Genomic DNA, 12,355 nt, shown 5'->3' with positions numbered 1-12,355 from the left:
CTTGGATTGCAAGGTTCAAAATCAGATTGACTTGGAAGAAAGCCAAAGCAGATAGATATGGAATAAAAAGAAGAAACTTTAACTAATTTAAAGTCAAACAAATACCTTTGATTCGAGTTTGAGATCAAATAATGAAGAAATAGTTCAACAGAAAACGAAATGGATAGAAATTTTCGATTTTTTTTTTTTTTTTTTTTTTTTTGTAAATGCAAGAAGAAACAATGTTCGGTGTTTGAGAGTTGGAACTGAATGATCTTCTTCTTCTTCTTCCAGATCTGAGATCTTAAGCTAAGCTTCGTTCACAATTAAGAAAATATAGGGTCCATGAAAAAGAGCTTTCAAATGAAACCGGGAGAGGAAAATAGACTGAAAAGAGAGAATTTTAAATAAAGGATGAAAGAAACGGAAACAGATTTACCATAAATAAATAAGGGTGAAGAAAGGGAAACAGATTTACCATAAAACTCAGAAAAAAAAAAATTACATTACCAGGTCAGAAATCAGAATCATCAAAAGTGGGATCAGTGTTGCAGCCTCCGCCTTAAACCCTCGTATCCACTCCTCTCCTCCTCGGCCTCAGCATCGCGCTATTATCCAAACGCCTATTTCCGTGTTATTCTAAATGTGATTCACCATCAGTCTTCTACTATCACCGACCACCAATCTTTAGAAAGTCCTCAGATTCTACGGTTTCCATGGAATCCACTATATCATGTTCCATAAGGGCACCAGCGTGGTTGCAATCCATCGTAATAAGTTTCTGAATTTTTATTTTTTTTTTATATTAGGGTTTTGAGAAGAAGATGGAAGAAGAGATAATCTCTTCCCCCACTGTTTAATTTAGGTTAGTAGGTATATAAGGATAAAACGTTGGATAATTAACCGTCAGTTAGTTTAACATGGTTTTAAAATTACAAGAGGTATATTCGTTCATTTTTATAAACTTTGGGTCGATTTGTATTTAAGGTAAGGATGTCTTCGTAATTTATCCTATATTATATATAAAGTCTAAGTTTTTAAATAATTATAAATTATACTAGGGAAAATTTTCTGGATCTACTTAACAACAAAAAGATTTATAAAACTGGAATATATAAATTATGTTTTACAGTTACGATGTTAAAAATATTTACTTAATCCCGTCAAATTAAAAAAACTAAAATAAACAACTTAAAATACCCCCACAACCCACCTTCTTCTTCTTCTCACAAATTTTTAATTCAACCGCTTCACAACTCCCGCCTTCCTTCTCTTTGATCTTTTATTTCAATCAAAATTACTTTCCAAATAAGCATTGTGCCTCTCTCTCCCCTTCTCTTCTTTGTGCTCGATTGCACCCTGGGTTAAATCCGTCGAAACGATGTGCTCGACTTTCTTGAATTGGGTTGCCTTGGGAGATGAAAGCTTCAAATCAAGTTCTTCTATGGTGTGGAAGGTCGTGTGTGACGTTGGTTTGGAGTTGAACTGTGGGAAGAGTGATCGGTTTAGGTGAGGATGCTTCTGTGGTATTGGAGTTGGAACAACTTTGTTGTCAACAGTGGGTTAGAGGTCTTCCAAAGCTTTGCTACTCTGCACTAATTCTTTTTCTAATTTCCGTATGGCCAAATATTTAAGAGACCTCAGAAATAAAAAGAAGAGATGAGACGGTGAACAAGAATATTAAACGAGAATTGTAACTTCTCAAAGCAGTATCAAATAAGGCTGAGTTTTTACCAATATAATCATTTGGCTCTCTTGATGACTTCCAGGCCATAAAATAATATTTTAATAGAGTTGAAAATGGTGCAATGTATTGGTTCCAGAAAAAACTCAGAAACAGAGTATGGAAAATGGTTCTTCTATATTTTCATATCTAAAAAACTAGAATCGATTTTAAAATTTCAGAGAGATTAGTCTTTTAATATCTAGGATGAGGAAGATAAACAGTTCAAGCGAACTGAAACTTGACAAAAAAACAGAGGTTTCAACCGGCTTAAAAAGCAAGGGAAAACTGAGGGAAGAAAAGAAGAGAAACAGAGAGAGTAATAAGAGGAGATTTGACTTGAGATGGAGTAGGAATAAAACTGAAACAATTGGACCCAGAACACTATACGATAACTCTAGTAGTAGAAGAATGCAGAAATGTTCCTTAGTCATCGAAGAAGTTGTCAAGGATGAAAGATTCCAACAGAAGTCGAGAGCGAGCAAGTGTGTGAGACTCGATAAATTACAAAGATGTTGAGGGTATTTTAAGAAATTCACTCAACTTTTTCTAATGGGTTGGGGTTTTTGTAAATCTTTTCTACCTTAAAACTAATTCGTGTAAAACAAATTTAAAGTGCGCCGAATGGGTAAATCTTTTTTTAATCATGTAGAGCTAAGCAATTGTCCTTTATATTAAGTTAAAATCTAATAGATATTATCGGAGTAGATACATCTTATCATCTAGATATCAAAAGCTATTCAAATCCATATCCAACTAATTATCTAAATAAAAAATTTTAATTAATGAATACCAATTCTAGTTGAATCCGAATTTTTAACTATCCATTTATAGTCATCACAATTCACAACCATATGTAATTCTGTACTGATGGTCCAAAAAGATTATTTACATAAAAATATCTAAGATGATGTCATCCCAAAATAACTTACAAGAATTCAAACCAAGCGAGAACTGAGAAGAAACTGTTCCCAATTTTTTCTTTATAATTGTGTGTTTAAAAGTGGCAAATCCCATTTTTTAATGCACAATTGGCATTGACTATCATCCGAAAGACATAAATGCCCATTCAAAACGATCATAACAACCTTAACACGAAATCTACCGTGCACGAATCTCTTTCCTTAAAAAAAACATAAATAAATAAACAACTATAAGATTTGACTTGTCCTAATCACCAAGATTTGAAGATGCCCAATAAAAACCTTATTTTTCCAACTATAGTGTCTTACCCTATGAAAGAGTAAGGTACTGTAAGAATTAGAGATGTCAATTTCAGGTCCGCACTGGCAGGCCTGTTGGAACCCGACCTGTAAACCCAAGAACTATCCGTCCTGAATTGTTCTTGGTGCAAGGGTCCAGCCCGATGGTTGTTCAATCGAGATTAACCGACTAATAACCTGAGCCAGCCCAACATGTTTAAAGCTCGTTTATAGTCCATTTTTTCTCAGTTCGACACGTTTAAAGCCCGTTTATACCCTATTTAATCCATTTTATATTCCGTTTAGCTTGATTATTAGTAATTTGATTAAGGGTTGTTACCCGACTGGCCGTTTATAAACGTAACCATGCCTAACATATGAGGTTTGATTACTTAATCGGACCGGTCACTGAGTGAGGTCCCACAACGGGGAAGCCTGATTAGACCGATCGAAACCGGCCGGCCCAACCGATGGACACCCCTACAAGTAAAAATGGGTACCCATATTACCATTTTCCGCTCATGGCGCAGTCAAACATAACTCACGGCAATGGACAATCAGTGGTCAACTTTTTTCCACAAACCAACAGAATTGAACGGATAGGATCCGAACAAAAATGAACAGAATTTTGAAGGTTTCACACGTGAGGAGAGTCTGTCTGTGACATTAGAATCAATCTCAAACTCGGAGTAGACCGTAATCTTCTCATGACCATCTATCTCCTTGGTAGAGACTGGCACGCTTTCCCAAATCCTACTCATCTTTGATTAGGATTTTCTGGAAATTCTATAACTGCAAAACAGCAAACACCGCCTTAGGCCCATACCCTCATCTCTCGGTCCCTGATTTGCTCGTCTTCGTTCTTTCTCTTATAAGTATAATTTCCTATTATAGATCACCGAAAACCAATTTCTTCGTCCGCCGATCAACCGTCAAACAGAGAGAATGGAGAAAGCTATTGACAGACAGAGAGTTCTGCTCAACCACCTTCGCCCTTCTTCTTCTCAGAGCAGTGAATCTGATATCTCTGTAAGTGTTTCTTATCTTAAATTTATCTCTTTTAGTGATGGGTCTTTTGTTTTTCTTTGATTTGCTTGTTACTTCTCATGGAATTGACAATTTTTAGTTTTTATGATGGGATTTTGGTGTATGATCATCGTTCCTACCTGGGTCTGATTCTCCTTTTTTTGAAGAAAGTCTGATAGTTTTCCTGCAGTTGTTCTTGATCTATGCTTTCGTTGACCAGATGCCCATTGCCTATATAAATTTGTAATCATGGGTTTTGCAAAGCATAATAGTTAAATAGATTTTTGAAATAATGATTTTTTGGGGGTCTCTTCTAGACCATTCGGCAGCTGAGATTTTGAGTTTTGTTGTAGTGAAGTGTTTACAACTTTTAGAAAGAGGGACCAATTTTACAGAAAAAAGAAAACGGAACAAAAATTAATAAAAGAAAAACAAGAAGAACAACCAGTCTTACAACTTTTATCGTAGAGTTTACCAGCCTGGTTTTAGCTTCTTTTGACCGGTCTGGATGGGTAAAATATATTTTTCCTATCCTCTTGTTGCATGTATTTCTTTTTTGTTTTGCTAAATTCAGTCTGATGCTTTTGACTAGGCTTCGGTTTGCTTGGCTGGGGATAGCGCAGCATATCAACGAAAAGCCATTTTTGGGGATGATATTGTGATTGTGGCGTAAGTTATTTAAAATTTTTGAAATTCCTTTATTGCTCTTTATCTTGTGTCAATTCGGGGTAAAGATCAAATTTTTTTATTCTGTGTTCTTTTGGCTTTTTCGTGTTGTACAGTGCGTACCGGACTCCATTATGCAAGGCAAAGCGTGGTGGTTTCAAGGATACTCCTGCTGATGATTTACTTGCAACTGTTCTTAGGGTATATATATTTATTTGTTCTGTATTATTTGGTTCAGATTAGGTTGATGATTTTAGAGCACCATTGTTTTTTCATTTTCCTTAATTCATCCTCTTTGCTTGCTGAAGGCACTGATAGAGAAGACAAATTTGAACCCAAGTGAAGTTGGGGACATTGTCGTTGGTACTGTCTTGGCACCAGGCTCCCTCAGAGCAATTGAATGCAGGATGGCAGCGTTCTATGCTGGCTTTCCTGGTATTTATATTACAATATCCTTGTTGACTATTGATTTAATCTCTTCAACCATAATAATCATCATCATTATAACTCTCATTCTTGATTTGTGTGCAGATAATGTTCCTTGTAGGACCGTGAATAGGCAATGCTCATCTGGGCTTCAGGCAGTTGCTGATGTTGCTGCTGCCATAAAAGCTGGATTCTATGATATTGGTAAAGAGCGGCATCAATTTTGAAGTTATTGGCTTATCCTTGCTTTTATTACTATTATTTATATTTTTTCCTGCTAATTGCAGGAATTGGAGCTGGGCTGGAGTCCATGACAACCAATTCAATGTCCTGGGAGGGTGCAGTGAATCCAAAAGTGTGTTCTCACTCTGAACTTCTTTATTCATTTTAATTCTGTGCCTGGGGGACTGCATACATGTTTTCTTTGACCAATGCTTTTTACAACATGGTACACATGCATTGACAATTTGTATTCCTTTGAATACTATAGGTGGAGAAGTATACAGAAGCCCGAGATTGTCTTCTTCCCATGGGTGTTACTTCTGAAAATGTTGCACAACGTTTTGGTGTAACACGGCAGGAGCAGGACCAAGCAGCTGTGAGTTCTATACACCTGTTATTACGGTTTTGACATTGCTTTCTGTTTATTTTTTCAATAATCTAATTCCTTAAGACACGCATGGTTAGGTTGATTCTCATAGGAAAGCTGCTGCTGCCACTGCTGCTGGTAAATTCAAAGATGAAATCATACCAGTGGCCACCAAGGTGAAATTTATTCCATTGCAATTCTACTCATTTTATTTATTGCTTGTGAAGATATGTTGTTCTTATCCTGGAACTGATTTATGTTTCATTTATGAAGATTGTGGACCCTAAAACAGGAGAGGAGAAACGTGTTACGATTTCTATTGATGATGGATTTCGACCAAATGCATCAGTAGCAGACCTGGGAAAACTGAAGCCTGTATTTAAAAAGGATGGGACCACCACTGCTGGTATATAATTATACTTTTTAGTGTTTAACCATTATGTTTGTTAGTGGATCCCGTGCACTTCCCTTTTATTTAAATATTCTTGTGTATGCATCATTAGGCAATTCTAGCCAGGTGACTGATGGTGCTGGAGCGGTCCTCCTCATGAAGAGAAGTGTAGCAATGAAGAAAGGACTTCCCATTCTTGGTGTATTCAGGTTTGTACATATATGTGCCCTTAACCCATGTTCCGAGCTAGTGAGAACATGAGAACCTGGATCAACTCTTGCTGATGAGAGATCATCTTTGATATTTTCCTTTTGAATGTTCTTCCCCCTTGAATTGCTGCAGGTGTTCCAGGGTTCCAGCCTTAAATGGCATCTGTAGATGTATATATGTATGAAGATTTTTTTTGGGGGGGTGGGGTTAGAATTATTTGTTTGTTAAGTTTGTTTTCTTTATAACACAATGTTCTCATGATCTCTTTATGTGCTTGCCACCATTTGTCATAGTGGTATTTATAATATGTAGTAGCTTTTTGCAATTACAGCAAAAAAGAAAGGGATAGGTAGGGGTGAGGGAAATTTTTTTTTCTAAGGTCACTCCGCCGCTTATAACATACTCATGCCGATTCATGCAGGAGTTTTTCTGCTGTTGGAGTGGAACCAGCCGTCATGGGCATTGGTCCAGCTGTTGCAATTCCAGCTGCAGTGAAGTCCGCTGGTCTGGAACTTGATGATATTGATCTTTTTGAGATAAATGAGGTAATGGAGAACAACATGATCAATTCTTAACCTTGTCACTTTCCAGTTTATTTCTTGCTCATATCTAAGTACGTGTTGCAATCTAATGCTTTTTGTGCAGGCATTTGCCTCCCAATTTGTTTACTGTCGTAAGAAACTGGAACTTGATCCAGAAAAAATCAATGTTAACGGAGGTGCAATAGCTATTGGGCATCCCTTGGGTGCAACAGGTATTTATAATAGTGCATTTTATAGCGGAAAATGAAAAGAAATTGGATAAACCCTGATTTTGACCCATGATTATAGCATGATGCTTTTACGTTAATGTTATCACCAGGAATATCAGTCTGTTATTATGTTGTACTTTCTAGGAATGGTGTAGCACGCTCTGTAATTATTGTATGCATATCAAGTGTATAGTAACAAGCAGAAGTAATCATGTTTAAATCTTTTGTTTATTTATTATTTTTTTGTTGCATGGAATAGTCCTCTTGATATTCTTGAGCTTGAAATTACTTCATTAACTATAAATGCTGTCAGCCTTAAATTACACATCTTTTTTCTTGTTAATTTATCTTACTGATCAGCCAAATTTCAGTGTACTTTAAATTGTTATTATGCATCAACCAGTTGGTTGCATTCTCAAGCCCTTTAACTTTGGGTATATAAGTTTACAGTTGTAGATATTGCTTTTTTTTATGTATAATATCTGAATCTTCCTTCATACTTCTAAATACCTGATAATTTTCTCAGCTTGTGTGGCATATTGTGTGCTTGGATGAGCTTGCTTTTCTGATTTCCTCCACAGCTCTTCAATGGCTGATTGTTCTCGTGCTTCTGCATTGTACTCTATGTAGTTTTACAATCAGGCAACTGCCTATATTTCATCTGATTTGTACTTGTCAATTGACTTTCACATTAGATTAGTGTATCTTCTTTAACTTAGGAGCTCAGAAACTAAGTTTTGAAGGTCATCCAAAAAAAGGAAAAAAAAGAATATAAATTGAAGAGGAGAGGATGTCCCCTAATGGAGTTTGGTATGGATAGGATCCCACATATATATATATCCTAGGCTCAAGCTTGGAATAAAAAAGATGGACATAACCGGCAGAATCCAACTTGAACAGATAACCAAATGTAAAAGCCAATAGTCAGCAACCCCACCTCCCATTCACAACAGAATTATAAGCACAGCAGTGGAGAAAAATTTTCGTGTCAATAAAAGGGCAGCATCAGTTGCTACAAACCACAGAAAAAGGACAGCATCAGTTGTTGTGAACCACTGATAAAAGAGCAGCATCAGTTGCTGCGAACTACTGATAACGTCATTAGGTAGTTGCGAACCACAAATACAGCATAAGGTAGCTGTGAACCACAAATACAACATAAGGTAGCTGCAAACCATAAGTAATCATCTTCATAGGAACATACATTGCTGATGACAAGATCAAACAACACGAACAAGTAGATGACATGAACAGATAATAATAATCTTCAAATATCAGATGATAACTCCAATGGATTGATAAGCAAATGATACTATGCTAATGACAAATAATAATAATTTTCAAATATCAGATGATAACTTCAGTCTCGCCCTCATGTAGCATTACATGGGGACAAATAATGCAAAGGATGCAACAAAAGTAACAACCATCATATAGCAGCAATAACCAACATCACGAGGGATGAGCATCACATAAATCCCATAATCAAGAGCAGACTCAATAGCATCAATAGCAGCAACGGATAAGATCAAAGTAGATAAAGAACTCCGACCACAAGACAAATTTCATAATAAAACCAGAAATCTCAGCCTCATGGAACTAAATCACAAAGCATGTGGGAAACATAGTTGTAGGAAGTAGAATCACCCGCTGCAGGAAATAAATTACAAAGAAATATCCAAAAACAGCAGCTGCAGAGAGCAGAGCACAAATACAGGGACACAAATAGGGCAGAATAGTAATAATTAATAACCCAAAACCAGAGAGCCTGATGTGTCCCAAATTCTAGTCAAATGCTCCTTGCAGACAGACAATAACAATAATCCCCAAAATATTGAGTTGGCCCAATGGCTAGTTTGCAATATATATAGCTCGCCCACCAAATTAGTAGGTTACCAAGAAACCCAAGAAAAACTAATCCGATCTGGCAAATCTTTTGACAAAGTATAGTATCTAGGAAAACTAGGAAGGATAAAATAAGGAATGATCGTTTTAAAACTGACCTGGGAGTTGCCCCAATCAATGACCAGCTTTGAGAGAGTCGTTTAAGGTGGTATGGTCATGGTCAACGGAGGCCTAGGGATGCTCCAGTAAGGAGTGATATGATAACGATTGAAAAAGCTAAAAGAGTTAGGGGCAGGCCTAAAATGACTATAGGAGAAGTTGTGAGGAAGGACATGCATAGTCTAGGTCTTGTAATAAGTATTTCCTCGGATAGAGCCTATTGGAGAGCAAGGATCCATGTAGCTGACCTCATCTAGCTGATATTCTCCTGACGTGCTGAGTTGTGCCTCTTTCCTCTTGCTTAATCTTTAAATTTTTCACTCTCTTTTTTTATTTTCCATCTTTCATCTGTCTTTTTCTTCTCTCATGTCATTTCCCATCCCTTTTTTCCTTTAGTTTTCCCTACTTCGTTCTGTTTGGATCCATGTAGCCAACCCCATTAAGTTGGGATAAGGCCGAGTTTGTTGTTGTTCGTTGTATACTTGTATAGTATCTAGGAAAACAAACTTTACAACAAAAATTAGTAATAATCCTATGTCTAGATATTCATATAAAGCACAGGCAAAGAAATAGTTGGTAGCCAAAAGAAGAAATATAATGGCAGAACTGTAAATATATCAAAAGTAGCAAAGGGACTGGTGGAAGAGTTGCAATTAACCAGTATATTAGAGGGGTACTTAGAATGTAAAAGAAGAGGGGACACAAACGGAATTACCTTTTATTGAGTAGGGACAGATTTGGAAGGGTATATAAACTCTGGACGAAAGAGAGTAAAGGAGGAAGATGGGCGTATTTTGGGGAAAAGACATAATATGGCGTTGTTTAAAACAACATCGTCATCTTATCTTCAACCTACAACAGATACACAATAGTAATGAGTTTCTTAGCTTGCGGCTGAGAAAACTTGCCCAATATAAGCTCAATTGAATCCAAATTTTAGGCGTATATTGCTAACTTGAAGGGCTACTAGAATCAACTGACCAACACTCAACATAATCAAAACTCAAAAATAGGTGTTAATTGCTGAAACTGAGAAGGCCGGAAGTTGCAGAACCAGGTTTGAAGTTCTGACCAAATCTCACAAATCCTAGTTTCTTTTTAATTTTTTCAACTTGGGTTTCATATTTTTTTGGACCTTCTTCATAACTGTGATATCATGTTACAAAACTTGATCTTAACAACCATGACCTGTGAAGAAGAAGAGAACTGAGTGAGAGGAAGAGAGAAAAACGATGGGAGCAAAGGGGAGAGTATGCTAGGCCACGATAGGATTCAGAATCTTACCTATGTGGTCTAGTCTCACAATGTATACTATATTTAAGAACGTACCAAGAGATAGAAACCTATGAAGCGTCTAATTATAAATAAAGACAAAGACAACTTTAAGTAACTAACAATGACTCAATGACTGGCTTAAAGCAAGACAATTACTCTCAACATCAAACACTCCCCCTCATGGTACAGCAAGGGCTTCCCCTCACGGTACAATATTTAATAAGTAGGAATATATTTTTTTACGTGGGATTGAACCAATATAAATAGGATTTGAATCGATAGTATTGTTCTATTTTATTTAAAAGGAAGTTTTTTGTTATGTTCTACTGGGGAAGAAATGATTTTATTCTCTCTCTTAATCCCACACAATTGAACCTTAAGAAAACAAATATTAATGGAGTACAAAATTGAATACCTACTAAAGTACCAATTTGGTACCAATGGAGTACCATATAGGGTACCAAATAAACCATACCCGATACTGTGTCCTTGGCAACTATGCCCAGAAGAAGTGTAACCCAACCCTAGCTTTACCTTAGTATTAATTCAGAATGGTTTTCACTTGCATGGGAGTCTATTGTCTATATATATGGATATTGGCAATATAAATGAGGTAGGTCAAAGAGTGATTCTTTCAGCCTCTCTTTTGTGAAAAAAGTATATGCATCAACCCTAGAGGTGCAACTTGCTTCCAGGTCATACTTGCAACTGCTTGATCTTCTGTATGGTTTTTTTCAAGCTTATTTTGGTCAGCAACTCCTTATTATGTTTTCAGCAGCCTTAGAAGACAAATGTAACGAGAAAACAAGTGCCTGGAGACTAGGCATTAAGAATCAAAATAAAGTTGGTTTTCTCATTTTCATTCTCAAGGCTGTTTTGTTTTCACTAAGCTTTGTTGTCTTGGCAGATGTTGGTGCAAGAATTTAATAGTATCCTAGTTCTAAGCATGATATCCTTTTCTTTTATCAGTTGAAATCATCATCTTAAATCTCTGATGCTATGTCACAGGTGCACGTTGTGTGAGTACTCTGTTGCATGAGATGAAGCGCCGTGGCAAGGACTGCCGCTTCGGAGTAGTGTCTATGTGCATTGGTCAGTGGTTACCCCTTCTATTCATTAATGCTGGACATGTTTGTGACTTTATGTTTCATATTTTCTTGTTAACCTCTCTCTCTCCTTCTCTGACTTATTTGACTGCAAGTTTAACAACTGCAGGCACAGGAATGGGGGCTGCAGCGGTTTTTGAAAGAGGGGATGGTGTTGATGGCCTCTCCAATATTCGGAAGGTTGAGACTCAAAATTTATTGTCCAAGGATGCTCGATAGACTTTGATCCATTTGGGACGGCAATTATCGAGACAACCACTTGGTGTGTGTGCGGATACTAATAAAGTAGTGTAATAAGTTGGTACTAATTAGAACCCATTTTAAGATCTATGGAATTGTAATGCATGTTTATGCTTATTATTCCAATCACATCCAAGTGAAGAGTGAAATTATCATTTTGTTTCTGGTGGTCTACTCTTATTTTTTCTGCTGTTAATTGTTATACAACGCCTTGGTCGAATCATTATCCCCTTCAATTCGCTGTTCTTTTCAATTCCTCTAATTCCTCACATGGGAGCGGAAATGATCACCCTACCCCCTGTTCAAAAACACTGTCCAAGGTGTAATCCGCTCCCTCCTATTAGAGGAATTGGAGGTGATAATTATTCCGCCTTGGTCTGAACATGAAAGATAACAAGCCAAACCATCCAGTGGGGGTGTGGTTGTTGGTAATCTCAAATTAAAGAGAGAGAAGCTCAAGTATAGTGAAAGGAGATCATTGCGAAAAGGCTTTTCTACATAACTCATATAGAGGAGAACCTTCTTCTTCATGTTTCTCTTGATTGTGCCTGTGGAAGGATGTTATGGAAATTCTGGGCGTTGAGGAGATAAATGTCATTGTCTTACACACTCGTGATGGGAATCTCTCTCAATTCCCACTTTAAATGTCAACAGCTGTTATGTGGCAGATTAGGTGGGTTGAAATTTTTGTGAAGGGCCTGCATGGTAAAACTTCTGTTCTTATTTTAGAAATGAATTTTTATATTTCTGTTACTAGGTTAAATTTC

At 36.8% G+C, this 12,355-nt stretch overlaps 1 protein-coding gene across 1 annotated transcript; it reads left to right on the top strand.

Annotated features, from left to right (window-relative positions):
- Window positions 1-3,790: 3,790 nt before the first annotated feature.
- Window positions 3,791-11,748, top strand: LOC122668104 (3-ketoacyl-CoA thiolase 2, peroxisomal). Its single transcript, XM_043864673.1, has 14 exons — window positions 3,791-3,933; window positions 4,523-4,599; window positions 4,713-4,797; window positions 4,905-5,031; window positions 5,128-5,226; window positions 5,310-5,377; window positions 5,513-5,620; window positions 5,710-5,787; window positions 5,885-6,017; window positions 6,115-6,211; window positions 6,634-6,757; window positions 6,858-6,966; window positions 11,251-11,334; window positions 11,458-11,748. The coding sequence occupies exons 1-14, from the start codon at window positions 3,850-3,852 to the stop codon at window positions 11,565-11,567; spliced, it is 1,383 nt and encodes a 460-aa protein (XP_043720608.1). The 5' UTR covers window positions 3,791-3,849; the 3' UTR covers window positions 11,568-11,748.
- The last annotated feature ends 607 nt before the right edge of the window (window positions 11,749-12,355 follow it).

This window comes from Telopea speciosissima, chromosome 7, assembly GCF_018873765.1.
Source record: "Telopea speciosissima isolate NSW1024214 ecotype Mountain lineage chromosome 7, Tspe_v1, whole genome shotgun sequence".
NCBI lineage: Eukaryota > Viridiplantae > Streptophyta > Magnoliopsida > Proteales > Proteaceae > Telopea > Telopea speciosissima.
The sequence above is the reverse complement of the archived record's forward strand: the minus strand, read 5'-3'. Positions and strand labels throughout refer to the sequence as shown.

Coding starts and splice junctions, on each gene's coding strand:
- LOC122668104 (XM_043864673.1), top strand. CDS start 3,850: ATGGAGAAAGCTATTGACAGACAGAGAGTTCTGCTCAACCACCTTCGC. Junction 5,227..5,309: donor AGCTGGATTCTATGATATTG/GTAAAGAGCGGC, acceptor TGCTAATTGCAG/GAATTGGAGCTGGGCTGGAG. Junction 5,621..5,709: donor AGGAGCAGGACCAAGCAGCT/GTGAGTTCTATA, acceptor ACGCATGGTTAG/GTTGATTCTCATAGGAAAGC.